This window comes from Cetorhinus maximus, chromosome 2 (genome assembly GCF_964194155.1).
Source record: "Cetorhinus maximus chromosome 2, sCetMax3.hap1.1, whole genome shotgun sequence".
Taxonomy (NCBI): Eukaryota; Metazoa; Chordata; class Chondrichthyes; order Lamniformes; family Cetorhinidae; genus Cetorhinus; species Cetorhinus maximus.
Window position 1 is genome coordinate 98,889,026 of NC_135880.1, and position 25,209 is coordinate 98,914,234.

General features: G+C 43.3%; 1 protein-coding gene across 6 annotated transcripts in view; it reads left to right on the forward strand.

Annotated features, from left to right (window-relative positions):
- The window catches only part of vps13a (vacuolar protein sorting 13 homolog A), a 523,321-nt gene that overhangs the window by 242,739 nt on the left and 255,373 nt on the right, over positions 1-25,209 (forward strand). For all 6 annotated transcript variants that reach the window (XM_078567491.1, XM_078567508.1, XM_078567499.1 and 3 more), the window contains 5 exons: positions 9,245-9,348; positions 10,411-10,578; positions 10,746-11,041; positions 22,765-22,912; positions 25,011-25,146. In XM_078567491.1, coding sequence (XP_078423617.1) covers positions 9,245-9,348; positions 10,411-10,578; positions 10,746-11,041; positions 22,765-22,912; positions 25,011-25,146 — 852 coding nt within the window. The remainder of the gene's footprint in view (positions 1-9,244; positions 9,349-10,410; positions 10,579-10,745; positions 11,042-22,764; positions 22,913-25,010; positions 25,147-25,209) is intronic.

A 25,209-nucleotide genomic window follows, 5' to 3' on the forward strand; every position in this document is an offset into this window, starting at 1 on the left:
AGAACTGTCTTCCATTCTCCCAGTTTCTGTATCACATCTATTCTGATGGTGCTATTTGGGTTTTGAAATGCAACATTACAGCAAGCCAGATAGGACGTGTAGTCATGTGACCTCTGCCATGAGGGACTGTCTCTGCAAGCAGCCACCTTACGATCAGTTCAATAAAGACTTTACTCTAAGAAATACTGCAGTCTTTCTTTCGAAACATGGTGTTAGAGTGGAGCTAAAATAGAGTTTGAAAATGTTCGATCCTGCTGGAAGCTACTGTAAAAGGACAAGAAAAAGCAAATAAATCCGAAGGCTACAAGTAAAATACTGGGTGGGTTAAAATAGCCTTGAACTTTCCCTTCCCTGCTTCAGTAAAAATGAAAGGTGATATGTGACAGAAATGGCAATTTTTTCCACTTGCAATGGCAAAACTGAGATTGCAACAGATTTAGTTAACAAAGCCGAAGTCGATATGAGTAGCCACACTGCTAACTCTGCTAGGGAGAGACTGCTACAAATTATATTGCACCCTAAATCTATCCGATGAACAAAGGAAACAGCCGACGGAGATTTTAAAAGCCTTGAAGGCACACTTTGAACCCCAAGTGTATGTATCTTATGAATACTCTGCATTCACCGCTAGAGCTCAAGGTGAAAAGGAGTCCATTGATTAGTATACGAGTGCCGTAACACAGCTCGCAGAATCAAGTGAATTCAGGCAACTAAAAGATGATCTCATTCAAGATTCAATTGTCTTGGGCATCAGAGACCCCTCAATGAGAGCAAGTATACTGAAAGAGGAGAAACTTACTCTCATGAAAACGATAGATGTGTGTAGAAATGCAGAGGTTGTAAAATATCAGCCAGAGCACATGCATGGCAGAACAGACTAGGAGATGCATTATGCTGAGAGACATTCCAGGCGGAAAGAGCAGAACAATTGCAGACAAAGGGATGGATGCAAATGCTGCGGAGGACATCATACAAAGGAAAAGAAGGATTGCCCAGCATGGGGAAAGCAATGTTTTAACTGCAAGAAGCTGAATCATTTCGCACACAAGTGTTTGACTGGAGAGAAGCAAAACAAGCCTGCACAGATGGCCACTGGAGAGAGATCAGTAGAAGAGTCTGATAAAGCACTTTGCACCATACAACAGGTTGATTCTATCAAGTCTATGGGCTGAATCTTCCTCCTGTCGGGGGCGAAGTTGAAGGACGGGCACGCAGAGGCATGCTTCTGATTGGCGCCCCCAATTGGGGGCGTGGCGCCATTTTACATGGGCGGGCCAATTAAGGCTCGCCCAGCGTGACGTCCGCACAGAAGTGCTATGCGTCCCCTGTGCGGGTGGGGGGAATCCTAAAATCGAGAGTGTGCTCTTTCGCGCACACACACGAAAAAGCACACTCATCTCCCTGAGGCTAAGTGCAGCCTCGGGGACATAGGCTCTAAATGTTAAAAACCTAAAAATAAAAAAATAAAATTTCCCTAACATGTCCCCTCATGTGACAGTGTCACATGAGCTGGGACATGTCCATAATTTTCACAAAAACTTTATTAAAATTTTTTTAAACCTACATGTAACCTCATCCCGCCCGCAGATGAGGTTTCATGCTTTTTCTAATTCGCGCTGGGGCTCCTGGCCTGCCTGGCCAACCATAAGGTTGGACAGGCAGGTCCTTAATTGACTCTGCCAATGGCCTCAATTGGCCATTGACAGGTCTGCGGGCGCTGCGCCCCCACCTACCTGAAAATTTAAATGGGGCACAGTGACGTCGGGAGTTCTGCCCCACAGTTAATAAATAGTTTGTGGCTATTACTCTCCTGTGGTCATCATTGTATCAAGTGAACAAGAAGTGTCAGATAGACATTGGTGCGTCATGCAACATAACCTTCACAGACCTGTGTGAAGTGGCTCAACATAGCAATCCAAAGATGAAGCCCTCAAAAGTAAGGTTGAGGCTATGTGATGGCACGATACTCATACCGAGAGGACAGATTAGCCTGGGAGCCCAATGCAGCGGCAAGAATAAAGGTCTGGAGTTCTCGATCACAGATGGTACGCAACAGCCATTCATCTCAGCTGGGGCAAATCTAAAGCTTGGGCTGGTAACCCTAAATGTGCCAACAGAGATTCACAACGTGTCACAGCATGCAAAACCCATTGACTGTCAAATAGATCGTAGAGGAGTACAAAGATGTGTTTACAGGGTTAGGATGATTACCTGGAGAATATCATCTAGAAGTAGGTAAGAGTGTAAGACCAATTCAGCATCTGCTGAAGTCAAGCCTAAAAAACAAGACAGAAGGGCTGGAAATGAAGGGAGTAATCAAGAAAGTGACAACTTCTACAGACTGGATTCGCGGCATGGAGGCAGTGAAGCAACCTGGAACGCTGAGAGAATGCTTAGACCAGATCTCACTACCCCATACCAACCATCGAAGGAATTTTGCCGCAACTTGCCAAGGCAAAGATCTTTACAACCCTAGATGTGAAGAATAGCAAGTGAAGCTAAATGAAAGCAACTTTCTAACAACATTCTGGACACAGTTCGGGAGATACTGATGGTTGCACATGCCATTTAGCATTTTCACGGCTCCAGAAGAGTATCAGTGCAGACAGCATGAGATGGTCAGTGACTTTCTGGGAGTGGAAGTCATAGTGGATGATGTGCTAGCCAGTGGATGTGGAGACACAATGAAATAAGCCATAGCTGATCATTATCAGAATTTAATGTGACAGCATGAGAGAGCATGCTAGATGAACCTGAAGCTGAACAAGAAAAAATTGCAATTGAAGATACGTGAAGTTAAGTACATAGGTCATGTATTGACAGCAAAAGGTCTTTGCTCGGATTTTGATAAGGTGGGAGCTGTAGCAGCTATGCAGTGACCAGCAGAAATGAAAGCAGTGCAATGATTTATTGGACTTGTGAACTATTTAGCAAAATATTTGTCTAATTTGTTGTCATAGTGTGAACCATTACACAAGATCACTGCCAAGGGTGGTATTGGGGCACAGAATAAGAAACAGCGTTCACTAAAATCAAACAACTAGTGATGACAACATCAGTGTTAAAGCATGATTATGTCAATGATGAAGTCATCTTGCAGTGTGATGCCAGCGAGATAGGTCTTGGAACAATCCTAATGCAGCAAAGACAACCGGTCGCATTTGCACCCAGGGCACTAATGCAAACAGAATGACACTATGCTCAGATCGAGAAAAAGTGCCTGGCTACTGTTTTTGCTTGAGTATTTTCATCGATACCTGCTTGGGGGAAACAAAGTAACAATGAAGTCCGGCCACAAGCCACTTCAAAGCATTTTTCTCAAACTTCTGCTATCTGCTCCAAAGTGTCTGCAAAGAATGTTACTTTGTTTACAGAGATATTATGGGCATACAAGCAAGGGAAGAAGATGTACACCGTAGACATGTTTCAAGAGCAGCACCCCCCATGAGGAAAGTTGAAGATGCTACAACAGAATGAATCTGGAAGATTTCACAATGTGAAGCAGCAGTTCGACATGATCTGGAAGTCATCCACCCAGCAGAGATGTTGAATATGACAAACAAGTGCCTTGTTCAAATCAAGCGAACTACCCACCAAGATACAACTCTCCAAGTGCTCAAAGAAGTAATGATGAAAGGATGGCCTGAGAGCATCAAGGACACAGCTGTGGTCATAAGAGCACATTGGACATACTGAACTGATCTGACAGCCCAATTTGGCATCTTATACAAAAGAAATAGAATCATCATCCCTCAGGAGATGAGAGGAGAGATGCTGAAGCGCATTCATGCAAGCCATCAAGGAATTGAATTGAGTCTGAGAAAGGCAAGAGAAGTGGTCTACTGGCCAAACGTGAGCAATGGAATTAAAAACCACATCGGCTAGCGTGGCGCTTGTAACGAGTACTGAGCTAAACAAGCTAGAGAGCCATTGATGACACATGACATCCCAGACAAACCATGGATTAAGCTGGGAGTAGACCTCTTCACTATAGCAAGAACTGACTACCTTGTTATTGTAGACTACTATTCTAACTCCTGGGAGTTAGACCAGCTGACATTAACAATGATAGGAGAAATAATGGAATGCCTGAAAGCACGCTTCAGTCGTTACAGCATTCCAGACATTGTGATGAGGGACGATGGCCCTCAGTTCACGAATGAAGAATTCAGCCACTTCACAAAGGATTGGGAAATTCAGTACTATAAATCATCTCTGCACTATCCCCAGTCAAATGGAAAGGCTGAGGTGGCAGTGAAAATTGCCTAAGGAATCATCAAGAAATTGAGCAAATCTAACACCGATGTATACAAAGCAATCCTCGAGTGGAAAAACACACCGACTGAAGGCATGGGAAGTAGTGCAGTCCAAAGACTAATATCACGCCACACCCAAGCTACTCTTCCAATAGCAAAAAAGCTACTGAAACCAGAAGTAGTAACAGATGTGAGTGGAAAAAATCAAGGTGAAACGACAGAAAGCCGAATTTCATTTGACGAGACTGCCAAGCCATTGCCAGAGCTGAACAGTCAGGGTACAAACCTTCAACGCTCTCAACAGGAGTTAGCCCATGTGGCAACTTGGGATGTGCACGGAGAAGTTGTCACCTCGATTGTATGCAGTAGAAGTGAACGAACAAATATACCAGTACAACCGCAGGCATATATGAGCAACTAGAAAAGCTGCTGTTTAACTGCAGGCCGCCGATCAGTGAGTTGGGATCTCACCAGCTGTACTGAGTACAGAACTACCATCAATACCAGAGGTCCATTCGTCCTTAACAACTGCAGTGGAACAACACCAGTTACCATGGCAACAAGTGCCACTGAAACAATGCTCTCTGGACAAGGAACACCACCCAGACGAACAGCCAATGACAACACGATGCCTGCACGATTTTAAAGACTATGCAATGCATGTGCAGACTAGTAGAACAAATAGCTGTTAATGCATGAGAATAGTGGATAACTCACAGTAACACATGATCGTGCATGCAAATGTGTCTTCTATTCATTAGGAAAAGGAGGATGTTTGGATCTTTTGTCCTTTAGGAAAAAAGGGAAGTTTGTGACTTTTGTTCATTATGAAAAAGGGGATGCTTGGGTTTTGAAATGCAACATGTCCTATCTGGTTTGTTGAAGTCATGTGGCCTCTGCCATGAGGGACTCTCTGCAAGCAGCCATCTTATAATCAGTTCAATAAAGACTTTACACTAAGAAACACTGCAGCCTTTGAGCTTGAAACAGAGGCGACTTTTCATGCTAGCAATTTTGATATGTCTTCCTTTCCTCAACTGAGGATCCCCCCACATAATGGACAGGGTTCTCAACCATGCCTGTTTCATTTCATGCACTTTTGCTCTCACCATCTCACCTTTTGTCTCCCTCCTAGAACTATGATTCCACCAACCTTTAAGATTTTCACATCTTACCCCTCTGGGTGAAGAAATTTCTCCTCATTTTTCCTCTAGTTCTTTTGCCAATTATCTTAAATCTGTTATCTCTGGTTACCAAGCCACTTGCCAAAGGAAATAGTTTTTTCCCTACTTGCTTTATCAAAACCCTCAGAATTTTGGATATCTCTATTAGGTCTCCCCTTAACCTTCTCTGCTCAAAGGAGAACAAATTCATCTTTTCCAATCTCCATATGACTGAACTTGCTTACCCCCTGATGGTATTGTGGTAAACCTCTTCCTTAACCTGTTAAGGGCCTTGATCCTGCCTCTAGTCCCTTAGCCAATTTCATACCCAAGTTGCTGCCATCCATTTGATTCCATGCAATTCCATTTTCTGGGTAGGTCTGTTAGGAAATGCATTTTGAAAGTCCAGATATGCAAGTACTGCACCACCTTCATCAACCTTCTCTGTTATTTAATCAAAGAACTTAAATAGGTTAGGTAGTCACCATTTACCTTAGACAAATCCATACTGGCTCATTGACCTATTCTTTTCCAAGTGAGAATTAATTTTGTCCATGACAATTATCTGTGCTAGTTTTCCCACCACTAATGTTTGACTGATTAACCTGTAGTTACCAGCTTATCTCTCCCCTTTTTTGAACATGGGTGCAAACATTTGCAACCTTCCAATCCTCTGGATTCACTGCAATATCCATAAAGGTTTGAAAGATTGTGATCAGAGCTTTCTATCTCTTAGCTTCCCTTGGAATGTCTTCCATCTGGACTAGGTGGTTTGTTGATTTGGAGTTTAGTATCTCCTTTATATCCATTTTTATCTCATCCAATATCTCTGCTTCTCTCCACCCCTCTTCTCGGGATTAACTTTTTTGTGAAGAAAGATTGAGTACTAATTCAGTGTTTTTATGTTGCCCTTTGCCTCCACAGAAATATTCTCTTTTTTTTGTGTCGATAATCTGTCCCATCATTCCTATCACTCTCTTTTTAAAACTTTCTTTGTGTTTTGGGGAGAATTTTCTGGTGGAGTAGAATTAGGAAGATGCCCTTGGATGTGGGAAGATATGGACGTGTGGCTGTCCTTGAATCTAGAAAAACTAAGTGGGATGAAGAGAACCTTGTGTTATGATACGGCAGGTGGTATTTGCCAGACTGACCAAATCCCAAAGAGAAACTTGGCCACATTACCACAATAATTTTGCATTTTGTATTTATTATGAGAAGTTTTGTGCACTGAAGTTAGAAGTAATGAGTCCACTACCACCTTTTGAGATTTTAAAGATTAAATTAAAACATTTATTAATAACATAAAAGGAAACTTAAACACACAAGACTACAGTTACACAGTTACATTTAATTTTATAACCGCTTTCACAAGATTTCTACTTAACTAGACTTCCGACTACACATCCCTTACAGGCAACAGTCCAAATAGATTTTTAATCTATAAAATGTCCAGAAATATTACCACAAGCACCCACTGTTGCTGTAAGGGAGGGATTTCACAGCTTCTTTCCCCCTCTCACTTGACAATGGAACTCAATAGGTTTTTAACAAAACCTTAGTTACTGGAACAGCAAACTTCCCCAGTGTGATGAGAGCTTTTTTCCCACAAGTCTGTTTCACATAGTGCACCTTTCAAATCTCACACAGCCACTCCCCACACAGCTTTCCATCTTTCTTTAAATATATTTCCTGCCTTTTGTTCTGTAAATCCCATTGTTTCAACCTTTCTTTGGAAGTTACTTTTCCCAAAGTATAAAAATCTTGTCATGGCCAGCGGTTTTGGGAAAAATAAACTTAATAACTTTGCCTTATCTATCTTGCTAATTGTAAACATCTTATCATGTCCCTTTGAAAATTAAACAACCTCTCAACTTACCTAAAAATGCAAATTCCATTCACACTGTATCTGCTAAGACTTCATCCTAGCTAACTCATCTCCATTTCAAATGCCTGTTTTACACCTAATCCCTTTTGATGATTCAAGTCTGACTGTCTGCAGTTTAATTAAACTAAGAGACACACACATACACACACACACACACACACGCACACAGCCAGTCCCGATAACTCTGCTTTATAGTATCTCTCAATAATATTAGGAAATAAAATTATCTTTCCTTGTACCTGTAAGTTGGGAAGTTGAGTCTCAACTGTGAGAACACAAGGAGCAGAGTCTTGAGATCTGGGAAGTCCTGGTGGGTGGGTGGATGGGATGCTAGGGTAAATATGCTGGGATTTATGAAATATAAGAACAGTGAATTGGAAAGGGCAGTTGGATTCTTGAAGCTTTGGGAGTGATGTGTTAAGGTCACCTTGCTTTTAGTTGCCCCATTATTCTTAAGAACTTGCTGGATTTGCATATGTATCGTCCAGGAAACTTGCCACACAGAAAGTTTAATCTTATAACTATGATGTGATAATTGTTAACAAAAGACCAATCTCTCTTGCCCAAAAAGGGAACAATTAAAACGCTGGAGTCTCATTCCTTCAGGTAATGAATTGCTCTTAAAGATTTTAATTTGTTGTATTTTAAAATATTTTTCTTTCCTTTCTGTTTCACTTTTTCTCTCAATCCAGTCTTTCCTTTTTATAGTGAGTTCAATCTTACTCACCTCCGCTAATTAACACATCTTTTCTGTTGTTTCTACTTCTTTCTCGATCCGTAAATCACATTGGATACTGAGGTAGACTGTTGGCATCTGAGACCTTAGTGAACATTGGGACCATGTTTCCTCTGCCATACTATTAATTGCTTGCACATCCTCGCAAGTTACGCTGCAAAAGATCTGCACTCTGAAGGCTGCAGCATAAGGGCTAACAAATTGTGCATGCCATAGTTTGCTGCGCTCAAGTAGTGCTTCCGGTGCTTCCTTCATTATGTGCTTGAGTGTCAGCTGAGATTGTGTACTCAAGTCTTGCAGTGGGACTTGAACTCTCAATCTTCTGACTCAGAGTCAAGTTGTGCTGTCACTGAACAAAGGTGATTACCAGTCAAATCATGGATAAGGATAAACTTGACCAGTTTTGAAAAGAGATTTAAAATTTACACAAAGTGTTAAACTGTGTGTTCATCGGACTGGTCAGTGATTCAATAGACTTAAAAGATTGTTTAATAGTGCTTGAGAAAGAGAACAGAGATTCTTCCCAGTATCTTGGTCGACATGTTTCCTGCAACAACTCAAGCCAAATATAGATAGCTTTTTCTTAGCAAGCAAACCTGGTAACCACTTTTTATTAGTAACATCCCACCTGTTGCTTCACTTCTAAGTATCTCATTATATGGGAAATGCATTGAGACAATTCCATGTGCCTTTGTACAAAGTTTTATATGTTAAAGACTCTATACAATTTTTTTGTGGAAAATATAATTTAAAAAAGTATTTTTTCCCGAGTCCAAAGTTGGTGAGTGAGTTTTAGTCACAGGACAATAAAAGTAAGATAATTCTAGAGAGCTAAGGTGACCAGCTGAAACGTCAGAGCACAAATAAGCTCAGAAACGTCAGAGCACAAATAAGCTCATGTAATTCTTTTTCACCATTCCTTGAAGGAGCAAGTAGAAGATGGAAATTGGAAGGAGGAAGAGTCCTCGCGAGATTAAATTTGGATTTTGGTGTAAAATATTAGTTGATTGCAGATGGCAATGGTTAGAATTGAAATTTAAGGAGATGCTATAACTTTTGTGTATGGGCAGAATAAAGCAAGAGTTGGGAAGTAGCAGATGTGTAGGATAGGGTTTTGGGTTTTGTGCAAGCTGCGGTGAGTACCAGCTACTTTGGTAATGATCCTTTGTGTGTCAAATTTCATTCATGTGTTATATTTGGATAGGTCTTGATGTTGAGGTGATTTTGAGGAAGACTTTATCAGAAGTGACAGCAAAGCTGAAGAATATTGTAGTTTTGGATTCCAGTGAAGATGCAGCATTCAAGAAGGTATTTCTAAAGATTTTGCATTAAAACACAGCATCTCTTTTATCCGTCCACTGCATTATTGGGATGTCTGGAAGCTAGGTTACCATGCATCAGTCCATCATTGACCATTGCTTCTCATCTCAAAAATAAACTTTTATGAGAAAATGCAGTTACACATTTCCTTCCATATTTGTAGTGTCCTCACTTAACATTGACTCACTTAACATTTCACTTTAATGCCATTAATAAAGTAGTGTCAGTATATTCACTTTGTCAGTTTCATTTTACTGTCGATTGCCATTTTCTGTGCCTGCTTGCTCACATGACCTTTCCCACAGCGTTTCCGCTCTTGCCATCAGTCCCTCTTCCTCCTGCTGCCCTCCTTGCCTCTGGCCTGCCTTGCCTCTGCTCAGCTTTGCTTCCTGGTCTTGTTTCTGCCTGGTGTTGCTTCCCAGTTTTGCCTCCCTTTCTTGCCTCCTGGCCTCTGTTCTTACCTTGGTACCCAGGGTCTCTTTTTTTTTTCGCTGCTTCCCTTCTGGCTCCTGCTGCTGAACCTGAACTGAAGCCCTGGACTCCATCTAGTGGCAGAAGTTGGTCTGTGCAGGTAGTCAAAACTTCAACTGCACCCTGCACTGACCAACTTCTGCCACTAGATGGAGCCTGGTCAGTCTAAAAGTACCATTATGTAGGTGAGTGTACTTTAATTATTTTAAACATTTTACCTTATACAGTATTGTGTTTCCTCTGTTTAGAATTTAGTATTTTATTTTGCATGTTATTTCAGCTAGGTATGTACAGTGTTGCACATATATGGTACAACTAGTATATTGTTTTTTCTGGGCAAGAAATATCTGAAATAACCCAACTCTGGCTTTAACTTTGATTCCAGTGGGAACCAGTTAACGTTGTTTCACTTAAAGTCATAATTTTCAAGAACGCAATCAGAACTTAAGTGAGGATTCCGTGTATGAAGCTATATCTACCTTAGTTGAAGTAAATTTGATTCTTTAACAATTTTTATTTTCTTATTGCACATTTAAAGAAAAACTTTTCTTTCTTAAAATGTTAATTTTTATTTTAAAGGCTGTATCCATTGCTGGAAAAGAGGTCTTCAGCTTTAAAATGATCTCTCATGTGGAAGCTACAGAAGGTGCTGCCTATACTGAAATGGATGTTGTTGATAGTTATATTAAATTGACAGTTGGCTGTATCCAGGTCATCTTTGTAAAGAAGTTTGTGTCTTCATTATTGGTGAGGAAGTTTTACAATTACTAAAAAATATGCAGAATTCAAATCGTACTTTCAGGTGTTTAAACAAAATCTTATATTTTCATTGCAAGTGTGTTTCATGTCTGAATTACTGCAATTTTTCAAACTATGCCTAGCTTCTGTTGGTAACAATGCATTGTATTTTTTAGGCTTTCTTAAATATTTTCCAAGCTGCCAGAGAAGCTGTCACAGAAGCAACTGTTCAAGCAGCATCTGGGATGAAGGATCTTGCAGAACGGAGCACCAGAATGGCACTTAACATTCACATTAATGCACCTGTTGTTGTTGTGCCTCAATCTTCTGTGTCAAAAAATGTTGTTGTTGCAGATTTTGGTGTTATCGTTGTTCAGAACAGTTTCTCGATGATTAAACAAAAAGATTCCAATAATGTACCACCTATAATTGACTCCATGAAAGTTTCGTTACGTGAGCTTAAGCTGTACAGGTATGAAAATATTATTGATTTTCCTAACTAATATGAAAATATACATCATGCACTCATGACTGCTCTTTAATGCTTGAATATCATAACTTTAACCACCATCGTCCCTTCTTTTATAGCAAAATAAAAACTAAGGTGGACTTCTAAAAGAGTGAGAATGGGGAATTAATAATGGAAAATGAGGAAATAATGGATGAATTGAATAGATATTTTGTTTCTGTCTTCACTTCAGAGGATGCAAATAACATGCCAGAAATAATTGTGAATCAGGAGGTGAAAGGGAGGGAGGAACTTAAAACAACTGCAATCACCTGGGAAAGGGTACTGAGAAAATTATTGCAACTAAAAGCTGACGAGTCCTAAGGGTCCTGATTAACTTTACCCTACGCTCTTAAAAGAACTGGCTGCTGAGATAGTAGATTTTCTAAAATTCCCTTGATCCTGGAAAGGTCTCATCTGATTGGAAAATAGCAAATGTGATTCCTCTATTCAAGAAAGGAAGGAGACAGAGAGCAGGAGCCTACTGGCCAGTTAGCTTAACCTTAGCCTTAGGGAAATTGCTGGAATTGATTATTAAGGAGGTTTAGTGGAACACTTTAACCTCAGTGCAATCAAGCAGAGTCAAGATTTTATGAAAGGAAAATCATGCTTGACAAATTTATCGGAGTTCTTTGAGCAAGTAACAATCAATTTCGATAAAGGGGAATCAATGGATGTGTTGTACTTAGATTTCCAGAAGGCATTTGACAAGGTGCCACCAAAGTTTACTATGCAAAATAAGAACTCTCAGTGTAGAGAGTAACATATTAGCATGGATAAAGGATTGGTTAGCTAACAGGAAGCAGAGTTGGGATAAATGGATTTCGGGTTGGCAAGCTGTGACGAGTGGAATGCCACAAGGATTGGTGCTATGGCCTCAACTATTTACAATCTATATCAATGACTTAGATGAAGGGACAAAATGTATGGTTGCTAAATGTGTTGATGATACCGAGATGGGTAGGAAAGTGAGTTGTGAAGAGTACATAAGGAGTCTGCAGATAGGTTAAGTAATTGGCAAAAATTTGGTAGATGATATATAATGTGGGAAAATGTGAACTTGTCCACTTTGGCAGAAAGAATAGAAAAGCAACATCTTATTTAAATAGAGAGAGATTGCAGAACTCTTGAGGTACAGAGGGATCTGGGTGTCCTGGTACATGAATCAGGAAAAGTTAGTTTGCTAGTACAGCAAGTGATTAGGAAGGCAAATGGAATGCTGTCATTTATTGCAAAGGAATAGAATATGAAAGTAGGGATGTTTTGATACAGTTGTACAGGACATTGGTGAGAACACATCTAATGTACTGTGTACAGTTTTGGCCACCTTATTTAAGAAAGGATATAAATGCATTAGAAGCAGTTTGGAGAAGGTTCACTCAACTTTGGGGGGGTTATCTTATAAGGAAAGGTGGGACAGACTGGGCCTGTATCCATTAGAGATTAGAAGATTGAGAGGTGCTCTTAGGGAAACATATAAGATCCTGAGGAAACTTGACGGGGTGGATACTGAAAGGAAGAGACCAGGGGTGGAATCGTCCCAGATTTGCACTAAGTGCGGTAGCGGGCAGGGAAAACTACGTTTTACCTGCCGACTGCAATTGTGTCGTCCCAAACCCTCCACATTAATTATGTATTCCCAGGAAACACGCCGTTTCCATGGCAGGCGGGCTGTCATTTGCCTGCCATGCCATTACCTCACTGCTTCATCATGCTGGGTGCTATATTTAAAGGCCAGCCACGCGCACACCTCTCAACACTTCCAGCCCACAACTGCTGCAAAGAAGACATGGCCCTGAAAGTTAAAAAGACTGCAGCCCCCAGGTTCAATGATGCATCCCTCAAACGCCTTTTGGGTGCAGTGGAGGCACGCCGTGATGTCTTCTACCCCCGCTCTGGCCACAGGATGGGCAGCAACATCACTGATCTTGCTTGAGAGGCGGTGGCAGTGATGGCCTGCACCAAAGCTCTGCTAAAGAGGACAGTCACCCTTTGCCGCAAGAGAATGAATGATCTCCTCTCATCCACCAGAGTAAGTCACTCTTCTCATCACTCGCAACTCTCAAACCCCTTGCACATCCACAGGGCCCTCACTCACTGCCAGTTCAAGGGACATCACCATTCACACACTCATACACATTTTCATTGTCCTCATCCCACCCATGGGGCCACTCACCACCGCACATGCCAGGCATACTTATCACCTGGCCTGGCAGGCATCCTGCTTACACTCTATCTCTACTTATGCAGGGCAAGCTGGCACACAACAAGAGGGAGAGGTCGCTTCCTGGAGGAGGAATGCCTGAAATCATGGTCCTCACAGACTTTGAAAACAGAGCCATCCAGCTGGTTGGCAAGGATCTAGACCATTCCTGTGCTGATGGTGAGGTCGGCGGTGCTGTACCAAGTGAGGATCCAGCAGTACAAAATCCATCAGACAACCATGCTGTGAGTGATGTGTCCCGTTTCACAGGCCACTGCCATGCACTAATTATCTCTCTTGCTACTGCAAGCACATCTGCCGAACAGCTGAGGGAGTCCACAACCCAGGACCTCCAGTCAAGCCCTGAAGAAACTGCTGAAGAGGAATCTGAAGGCACCTGCTTTGAAGACCCGCCACAGCGCTCATCCACACCCTCCACCAGAGCAAGGATACACACCTCGGTGGGACCTAGCTTTACAGTAGCCTCGGGATAACAGTCTGGTGAGCACAGAGCACTTTCTGATCCACAGTAGGCAGCTGCAGGGACTCCTCAGGTCCCCAGCACTCATAGGGCTGCTGGAGGCCAGAAATTTGCCTCTGAATGCATTCATGTCACAGTTGCTGGAGCTGTAAAGGCAGGCTCGGGAACATCAGGAAGGGATGTCTGCTGCACTCCTCAGATTGCAAGGCCACCCGCCTTAAGGCTGAGGTGATAGTGCCGGCATGTCAATGTACCAAGATCAACACTGGTAGGGTGGCAGCCGCCATTGGTCCAGAATGTTGCTCTTGCACTGCTGTGCGGGCTGAACTCCCATTGCTGATGCCATAGCTGGCCTCCATAAGTGTGTATGTGAGGGGTGTGCAGGGCAGCTTGATCTCACTCCAGCTATCCCTTGTCCTCAAGGAGTCAGCCAGGCATCCGTAGGGAGGAGGATCAGCAGGTGCACGTCCCGGGGCCATCCACCCAGATGACTCCCAGAGTGCCCGCCCATCCGAATCCCCTCTTCCTGTGACCTCAGCTTCTCCAACTCCACAGGTTGAGGATGGTGCCACTGCCACACAGCAGGTCCCCGAAAGCAGGCCGGAGTCCTCCAGGTCTCAGCCCTCTAGAGGCCACCCGTCAAGGTCATCACAGACGGGGCATAGCAGGCTGCCTCCACCTCTGCTGTGGGGTGTCTCGGGAGCACCAAGACTTAGCGGCAGAGTTAGGAAAGTTAAGAAGATGCAGTTATACAGCCTGGGCACGGGTGTTAATCATTTGTACATAATGTTCATTATTGTAAATAAACTCCCAAGAATGTCTTCCTGCCTTTGGCTCCTTGTTCTGATGAGCAGTGTTTGTGTCACCCAGATGTGAAACCTTTCTGCACAGGATAAAGGCAGATGTCTCAGTCCAGGACCTCTTCCTTGTGCTTTGTGCAACTTTCAGACCAAAGTGATGGTCCGGCCTCTCACTCCCTGGACACATTACTGACGCCTGCACCTCGGCGGTGCTTGTCATTGCTGCCAGAATATCGTGTGCAAGCGTCACAGAGTTCCGTCATTCTCTCTGTGTGCTCTCAGCACCTTTTAAGGTGGGACTGGTCCTTCTGTGACCCTTCAGCATCTGTGACCAGTGACGCTGTGCTCCTGAAGGGCTCAGGTGCTGAAGGCGGACAAAGGATCAGATGCTTTTGAAGTTTCATCGCTGTGTCTCTATGATATGACCGTGATCACAGAGCGCAATCAAGCTGCCCTCAGCCAGACAGGAGTCAGACATTCTCAGAGGCTGTGTGAAGGTCTATGGAGTGTCCCCACTGCATGCTGCCATCATCCTCCTGCAATCGAGCGACTATTAGGGCCTCCACTGCGTCTCCATGACAGGAGCATTCTCACAGAGGGTACGTGCGCTGCCATAAGCAAGACTGGAGTCAAACGTTCATAGATGCAATGTAAGAATCATATGGTATCTCCTCACTGCATGTTGCCATCATCCTCCACAAATCTATCAGCTATGAGGGCCCCCAGAGCGTGCCTGCCTCATCTGGCCGGTGCGAGGGTCTCATCGCCGCCATCGTTGGATGTCCTCACCCTCATTTTCGTTGATGTTCTCTTCATTGGAGGAAATCTCCAGTTCCTCCACCTCCTCCCCTGCCACCACCTCCTCAGCCAGCTCCTCTCCCTGTTGCAAGTTGTAAGGGCGCAGCAGGCGATGACGATGCGTGACACACTCTGGACTAAATTACAGGCTCCACCAGACTGGTCCAGGCACTGGCACCTCATTTTCAGAATCCTGAAGGTTTGCTCCACCAAGGTATGCGTTGCAGCAAGAGCCTCATTATACCTTTGCTCTGCTGCAGCCTGAGGCCGCCATACAGGTGTCATCAGCCATGGCCTCTGCGTGTAGCCCTTGCCTCCAACGAGCCATCTCTGCAGACTCTGTGGGCCCTGCAGCCTCTGTGGACCCTGGAAGACGTCAGGGACCTGTGACAAACTGAGGATGTAGGAGTTGTGCACACTCCCTGGAAACCGTGCAGGATTCATTTGTAGTGGTCGCACATCAGCTGCACATTCAGAGAATGGAATCCCTTGTGGTTAACATAGTTGACTGCGCATTGCGACAGAGATCTCAGTGCCACATGAGTGCAGTCGATGGCACCCTGCACCTGTGGGAAACTCGAGATCTGGGCAAATCCAATTATTCTTGCATCCTGGCTCTCTTGGTCCCGGGTGAAATGCACAAAGTTGTGTGCCCTCACGAAGATGGCATCCGTGACATCATGAGTGCATTAGTGGGTGGAGGCTTGTGATATCCCACAGATATCACCTGTGGAGCCCTGAAAGGATCCACTGGCGTAGAAATTGAGCACCGCTGTCACTTTCACAGCCACTGGTAGTGAATGCCCTCCATGCCCACGTGGCACCAAATCCTGCAGTAGCTGGCAGATGTGACCAACCATTTCCCTGGACATGCATAGTCTTCAGCAACACTGGTTCTTGGTCATCTGCAGGAATGAAAGGTGTAGGTGCATGTCAGCTTCACCTCTGACTTCTGAGCAGTTCGAATCGCTCCCACTCCCTGGGTTCTAGACCTTGGACTTATTTGGGGGTTGTGACAAAGTTCAGCAGACAACTGGTTTTGGTGCAAGAAAAAAACTGAGTTTATTGAAGTCACAAATGAACTTATAACATTAGGATTACACTGATATTATACAGACTTACAAAGTACACTTAGTTAAGAATGGGAAACACACGGCATAACGAGGGAAAATCACGCTACTAATCCCCTTACCCTTGTCCCACCCCCAAAACCTAACTAAATTGAACTAGGAGAGGTCAGGGATCATGCTTACCAACCAGGGTTCTTTGACAGTTCGAAATCTAGCCAGGTAAGCCGGTTGCAGTTTTGGGGTACGCTCTTTGTGTCCTCTGGGGCCTGCCGTCCCCATGTGGTCCTGGTCTGTGGAATCTGCGAAGGTTCTTCAGTTGGGTGGAGGGCGCGGTTGTGGGTGGTCGATCTTCGTGGAGGGCTACGGTTGCGGCCTTGTTGTCTTCGGTTGAGCCTGCCACCCTGTGCCCCTTGTCGTGATGTTGCCTGCAGGCCTGCAAACCTCCAGATCGCCTTCCTCCACTTGGCTCAGCTCCCTGCTTAAACTCTGCTCACCTTCCTGTGTCAGCTTTCAAAACTGCTCACCCTTCTGTGTCACTGCCCAAAAAACTGCTCACTTCAGATCTCCTGGCACAGTTATACTGTTTTTTTCGAATTTCTTATCTCAGTCCAAATCAAGGTTAGTTCTTTGTTTGATTTTGGTGGGCTTCCCCAGATGATTGTTGTCTCGTTTTTAACGGGCTCGCATGATGTTTATCATTGTCTTCCTGCCCCCGTTACTAGTCTTGAACTGAAAGCCATTGTACGTGTGGAGTATTGATGGGTTCGCATAATTGCATTGATTGTGGTCTTCCTGCCCCCGTAGTTAATAGCAATTATTTATGCAAGATTTTGATGGGCTTTAGTTTCGTTTTGATTGTTTTAAAGGGAAGAATGCGTATTCTGTCTCCTAACGTTGTCTGGTTTCAGGTAAAAGTCATATCCTTGTTGATGATATGAAAACTGTGGGAATTTTGAGAACCCTTCAAAGGTGGTGTCTATAGACCCTGAGTCTAGCTACGCACCGACCAGTGACTGCTCGCTGTGGCTCTTCAGCAGCGTGTGCAGGAGCCCCAACCGCCCCTTCTTCCAGAGAGTGCTGCTCCTCCCTCTGAGCAGTCAGGCACCTCAGCCTCTCTCTTCTCTGTCGTCTTCTCTCTCGCTATGCCTTGAGGCATACAGCTAGTTCACCAGTCTCCATGATCCTGATGTACTCCTGCAGGACAAAAGAGAGAGAGACGTGTGGGTTAGCATTGGTGTGCTAAGAACCTGTTTTGGTTAAGTCTGAAGGCCCCTTAATGCATCCTGGAGAGTGCAGGGCACCGCTTGGATGGCCAGAGATTAGTGTGCTGCGTGGCTGCCCGAAACCCCGCTTCCTGCACCCCACTCTACCTGACTGATTGGCGGTGGCTTTGCCCATTGGACTGCATGCTGTGCTGTCACCTCAGGCATAGGCATCCTCCTAACCCATGCTGCAAGGCTGTACTGTTAGCTTGAGCCATGGGGGAGACTGGTCCAAACCAGGAGGATGACATTGCAAGGGGTTGTGAGCGCCTCCATCAGTGACTGCTCCATGGCCAGCTTTAGCAAGCAGATTGGACAACGTGCCCAGTCGTCCAACTGTTTTGCAGTCCATTAAAGCGCTCCATTAGTTTGCAGCCTGTGCCTGAGGGGTGAAAAGCTCTGAAGTACTTGGTGGCACTTTGATGCCTCTGCGTTGCTTGAGTGGGCAGGTAAGCTAGCGACTGACTCCAAGCATGTCATAAAAGCTAAATACTGCGGATGCTGGAAATCTGAAACAAAAACAGAAAACGCTGGAAAAACTCAGCAGGTCTAACAGCATCTGTGGAGAGAAAGACAGAGTTAACATTTCGAGTCCGTAGGACTCTTTTCAGAGCTCTGAAGAAGAGTCATACGGACTTGAAACGTTAACTCTGTCTTTCTCTCCACAGATGCTGGTAGACCTGCTGAGTTTTTCCAGCACTTTGTTTTTTTTCCAAGCATATCATGTCATGGCTGCGCCTGAACTGTCTCAGCTGCAGAGGCATGGTCACTTTATGCTAGGTGTCCCTACTGTGTGGCCGCTTCCCTCGACCAGTGCCCCCCACTGCCCCGCACATGTTTATGTGCTACCTTCAACCCTAGGGCAGCCTTTGCCCCACCCATCCCCCCCCAACACACCTCAAAGAATGCAAACTCTCTTCCTAACAGCATTGTGGCTGTTACTGCAACTAATGTACTGCAGTGGTTCAAGAAGGTGGCTCACCAACATGTTCTCAAGAGCTATTGGGGTGGTCAATAAATGCTGGCCTACCCAGCGATGCCCACATGCCATGAACAACTTTTTTAAAAAGACCTATTTTACTTTTTGCAACCCAAAATTGAATGAATTAAAAATACTTTTGAACTGTAGTCACTGTTATAATATAGAAAATCTGGCAGTTGATTTGCGCATTAGTGGGTTACCATAAATAGTAATGCGATCCTGACTGGATAATCAATTATTAATGGCGTTAGTTGAGCAATAAATGTCCCCAGGGTAACGGAGAAATTCCTCTGTTCTTCAAAATTGTCCATGGGATCTTTTAGATCAACCTGCAAGATCAGGCGGACTCTGGTTTAACGTCTCCTCTGAAAGGTAGTACCTCTGACTGGACTGTTCGTCTCTGATGTAAACCTACAACCTCTGACTATAGGCCGGGATTTTAGTTTTGCAAATCTGCGCCATTCCTGTGCATGTGTAAAATCTGGCGTGATGACATGGGATCGCGAACTCAACATCAACACATCCCTTTTCCATAATATGATAGGTGGGTGGGTGCTGAAATCAGCAGCTTGCCTGTCACTTAAAAAAAAATTAATAAGGCAATTGAGCTTAATTAATAAGGGCAATTGATATTAAATTAATAAGCCAATTGACTCGAATGTTACGCTGCCACACCATAAAGCAGTTGGGAGGTGTCAGCTGTGGCTCAGTTCATAGCACCCTCGCCTTTGAATCAGAGGGTTGTGGGTTCATGTCCCACTCCCGGAAAACCAAGAACTGTGATTGTACTCAAAGAGTTGCAATCTGTGACTGTTGATAACTCGAAAGAGTATAAAGCAGTTGGCGCGGGCAGGTGGGTGAGTGTGAGGAGTCCCTTTTTTTTCACCATCTGAAGTGAGAAAGCAGGAAGAGAGGGAGAGTGTGCATCATTTGCAGGGTATCCTGTGTACATTGAGGGCAACCCTGCTCCCCACCGCTCCCCCATCCCCCTGTGCCTCCCCTCATGACCTCCAACACCAATCCCCCACCCTTCTTGCCCTTCCTCCCTACAGTGCCCTCTCCCTCTCTGTGCTTACCTGATTCTGGGATCCATGTATCTTTTTCTCAGGGACTGTTTACAGTCCCAGCAGGGCCCACTACTGCATTGTGGCCCTGCTGGAGCTGCCAAAAAACCAGCTTGGCTGGTGGCTCTTTAGGACAGGGGTTCCTCCCGCTGAGGGGCGGAAGTTCCATTCTCTGCTTGTTTAGGCCACCCGCAGTGTGTTATCGCTGTGGGGCGGCCTTTTTAAAGTCATGATCGACTTTTCAAATGGGGTGCTGGTCGAGAAATATGCCCTCCCCTGTAAAATCCAGCCCATAGACAAGAGTACTCCCACTGGCGCCATGGTTAGCACCAAGTTACTCAGATATTTTGAGGAGCTTTATTAAAACTATAATATTAGCAGTCTATAGCACAAAAAATAAATATCTAGGATGGTATTTTATGCCCTTCCCTGCAGTGAAATTGAAGGCAAATAGGATATTTAATTTTGTGGGATGGTGGCAGGTGGCAACCCTGCCCATGGCAGGAAGGCTGCCACTTAAGGGCCTCATCTCACTGGTGTTAACCCAATGACAGGCGAGCCTGTTGCCATGCGGGGAGCACAACAAGCCAATCTGTGCGGGTTGCCTGTGATCTTCTGGGGTTTGTGGGGTAGGGGTTCTGATTCAGTTGCACTCAGTACTTTATTGAGGGAAGGAGGGACCTTGCATCGGTGGAGTGGGGGAGACTGGGAGTGCCATCCCCTGCCCTTGCTGCTAACCTCCCTCTACACCCCACTTCCCCACCCCCCGGCTCCGCAAAACCCTTCCCACCATGCAATTTTTAATAGAAGCTCATAGACAATTTTTCTTGTCTGCAATCCCTATTCTTTCTCTAATGTTTTTGTCACTCGAGCTTTAATTATATATAACTTCCAATTCTGTATTAACTACTTCAATTCTGTTGTATCATTTTTGTTCTGAAAATCACTTAAGTACACTTTTTCAGTTTTGTTTTACGGATTATTTTACAACTGGCAACATCTTGACGAAAAATACTTTTAGTTAACAGGAAACCTTAAAAGCTGCTTTTTAAATTGGATGAATGTTAGAGGAGTTTGAAGATTGGCCTCATCATGTCACAGATACTAGAAGAACAACATTAGGATTGTAGCACATTTACCACATGGACTGCAGCGGTTCAAGAAGGCAGCTCACCACCACCACCTCAAGGGCAACCAGGAATGGGCAATAAATGCTGGCCCAGCCAGCAAAGCCCACATCCCGTGAATGAATAAAAAAATGCTGAAAGCTCCAATTGTTCTAACACCCACAATCTTTTAGGGGAAATAGTTCCAAATTTCCATCATCTTTCATATGGAAAAAATGCTTCCTGATTACACTGCAATAACCTAGCTTTAATTTTAAGATTATGCTCCCTTGTTACAAATTTTTACTTATTAAAGCTGAAAAGATTGCTTGGGATGGTTTATCTTGGTGGGAGTCTTGATCATCACCAAACAAGATAATTCATCTGTGGTATGGTAAAAGTTGAAAATCATGGAATTTTTCAGATTTAAAGAAGAACTCAGCAATTTAATTAAATGATGTGCACATTGTCTATTTTACATTCTATTATAATCATATTTGATTATGTTAGATGGTTGTTTCGCACAACATTTACCTTCGTTATAAATTACAAGCAAACTAATTTTAGAACTCAGGATGGAGTACAACTACAACCTATGTTTACATGGCCCCTTTAATGTAATGAAACGTCCCAAGGCACTTCACAGGATCATTATAAAACAAAGTATGATACTGAGCCACATAAGGAAATATTAGGTCAGGTGACCAAAAGCTTGGTCGAAGAGGTAGGTTTTAAGCAGTGTCTTAAAGGAGGAAAGCAAGGTAGGGGATTCCAGAGCTTTGAACCTAGGAAAGAGCAATTATGATTGCACAAGAGGCCGAATTAGAGGAATGCAGATATATCAGAGGGTTGTGAAGTTGGAGGAGATTGCAGAGATTGGGAGGGGCAAGACCATGGAGGGATTTGAAAACAAGGGTGAGAGTTTTAAAATCAAGACATTGTTTGACCAGGAACCGTTGTAAGTCAGCGAGCACAGACATGAGATGAGAACGGGATTTGCTGCTTGTTGAGATATGGGCAGCAGAGTTTTGGATGCCCTCAAGTTTACAGAGGGTAGAATGTGGGAGACAGCGATAACAAAGGCATTGTTGAGAGTTCAGCAGCAGGTGAGTTGAGATGGGCAAAGTCATGCGCTGTTATGGAGGTAAGAAAATGGTGGTCTTAGATGGCACAAATATGAGGTTGGAAGCTCATCACAAGATCAGATGTGACACCAAGGTCGTGAACAGACTGACATAATCTCAGACTGTTGCCAGGGAGAAGGATGGAGTCAGTAATTGGGGAACATAGTTTGGAGCAGGGACTGACATTAAAGGATGTGGGCAATGTCGTCAGTCTTCCCAATATTTAATTGGAGGAAATTTCTGCTCATGCAATAATGGATTTTGGATAAGCAGCCTGATAATTTAGCAAGAGTGGAGGAGTCGAGAGAGATTTGAGAGATAGAGTTGGGTGTCGTCAGCATACATGTGAAAACTAATGTTGTGTCTTAGGATGATGTCACCAAGTGGCAGCACGTAGCTGAGAAATAGGAGGGTCCAAGGATTGATCCTTGAGGGACACCAAAGATAACGATGTGTGAGCAGGAAGTGAAGCCGTTGCAACTGATTTTCTGGCTACGATTAGATAAATAAGAATGGAACCGCATCAAGTTGTCTTTATAAATTTTATGAAGCTAAGTTGTTTTCACTGTTTCATATATACCTATTAAAGACCAAATAGATTTATGGTACTTTATATTTATTCTCTTGTATGAAAGGGCATATCTGGTCTAAAAAAACATGGTAAAATGATACTTTAGTTTTTAATGTTTCACGTTTCCCTCTGCCAATATTTTGTATTCTATATACTCCATTCATAGCAAGTGGTCTCATAACGTTTGGTTGACATTTGAAATCAGGAATATTTTTAATTTCACCAGGACAATATTTGAGGATGAAGTTTTTCGCTCTGAAATCTCATTGCTTCAGCCTGTTAATCTGGAAGTTGTTGTTGAACGTAATTTGGCTGCTGCTTGGTACCATGAAGTTCCTGATGTTAAAATTCTTGGAACCCTGAAACCTCTGCATGTAAGTGCATCTTTTCAAAATGATGTTTTGAATTAGATTTCATAGTGGCATAAAGCAAATATGTTACCCCCAATTAGGTTTCAAAATGTTAACAAACTCCCAATCCCTTAAATACTTCGCACAATTTGCTGTCTTAATTACAAACTAAGTTCCTGCTCCCCTTCCCAATCTAGAGCTTCACAATTTTGATGGTTATTTTTGAAGATTATATATATTCTGATCCTAAATAATGTTACTAAACTGTTTTCTAAACAGCTTTATATTGGGCCTATTCTTGGTGTTAGATAATGAGGCAAAAAGGTAGCTATTGCTATTGTTACGATCCCAACTGATGTTAATACTGGTCAAGTCAGGTCCGAGTGAACTAGATAGAATCACAGAATAGATCTTAACTTTTATTCCTTTTTTTATAAACTGTGGAGGTCAGTTACGGAACAAATTCACAGGAGTCTACTGATGAACTTTTAACAATATAATAAAACATTTATTAAACAAGAAAAATGAATTATATTACAGTAGACAAAAAGGTTGGAAAGATTTCAGTACAAACACCACTGTTCCTTCACCCCAACTATATATTTACAGATACATACAACTTCATTAAGATAACACAATTTACAATCTTGTACTCTGCTCTTCAGAGTTAGTATGCAGTACACGTAAACTAATAGGTAAACTGTGGTTGGGTACACAACACCCCAGAACAGTCACTGATGCTACCAAAGCAGATTCCATGGATTTCTCATCAACATCAACCACCCACCACAACCCCTGAAGCTTGTTACACTGTTGCACTTGTTACACGGTCTCACTGAAACTCTGTCTTTCTCATGAGGGCTTCCAATCTCCACGCTCAAAGAACTCACCTTGGAATTCTCTCCCAAAGATCGCTTTAGCTTGAACACCTTCAACTAGAATCCATGTCCAAGGTTTCATTCTCACCTTCCAATGTCCCTTCCCCCTGGATCGCCACATACACTCAAGATTCACCTCCCAAGCACACTTTCAGATATTCGACTGTGCTAAGCAGAACATCACTGCTCCAAATGTTTACAGTAAAAAGTCACCAACCTTTGGCTGCCTCCTTGGATCTTCTGGCTTCTCTCAAGCCCAGTTTGCATCAAGTCTGTTCCGCACAGCTTTCTCTTTAACCCAGAGCCAATTACACTGCTCCTTTCTTTCAACTTTACTTAACAGGACCTGTTTCAGATTCCTGTCCTTATCCCTTAACTTGGACTTACTTCTGAGATCTCATTCTGTTCCACTCCCTAGTTTGGGATCACCTTTTTGGTTTGGAACCTTCTCCCTGTTCCCCTCCCTTGTTCCTTGGGACACCTGTCGAATGACACTCCTCTTCAGATCACCTGAGCTCCAGTTTCATGCTGTTCCACTTCTTCATTTCTTTCTGCGCAGGCACATGGAGCTGGTTTCCTGACCTGAAGAAATAAAAGAAATAACTGTGCATGTGCACAGGGCCAGTTTCTAGCCTAAAGACTAGAAAATCCACCAACTGCGCACGTGCGACCGTTCTTTGACCAGCGCATGCACAGGAGACCCGAAAGTGTAAAAAAAACACGAACTGCGCATGTGCGGCCATTCTACAGCCAGCATATGCACACAAACCCTGAGGCCCGCTGGGAACTGGAGTTTTCAAGCCTCCGACTACTGATTACCATCACACTACATTTTAATTATTTTCTTAAAGAAGTAGAAAATGCTACCGTTAGCTGAAAAAAAAATGCATTGTGTGGATATTTATTTTTATAGTGGCTTCAATAATTTATTAAAATTGGCCTATGATCATATGACAAACCTATCTGATGCCCATTTGATCAAATTGGCTGACAAGTATATTTAAAAATTCTTGAAGGTTCTTCAGATCTCTTTGAGTACCAATTTTATTGAGTTTGAGACTTGAGTGAAAGAAACATATAATCTTATCCATGTTTTATTTAACTGATGTAGAGATATTATTGCTTTCAAAATATCAGTATTCATAAATGAATTTTGCCTCTAAGCTGTTTGTGCACATATGTTGTTGATTAATTTTAAGCAACAAATATTATTATTCACTTGTACCAACATGATGCTTTTATAGGTTGTGCTCAGCCAAGATGATCTGATCATTATATTGAAAACTCTAAATGAAAATTTGGGTGATAATTCAGTTGAGGCGACACCTGTACAACCTGATGAGGAGGGGAAAAGTTCAGGCCCTTCACAAATTTCTGCAGGTTTGCTTTTTTTTGTGTTGATTTTGAAATTAATAATTTATTATCTCATGGTTAGAACATTTG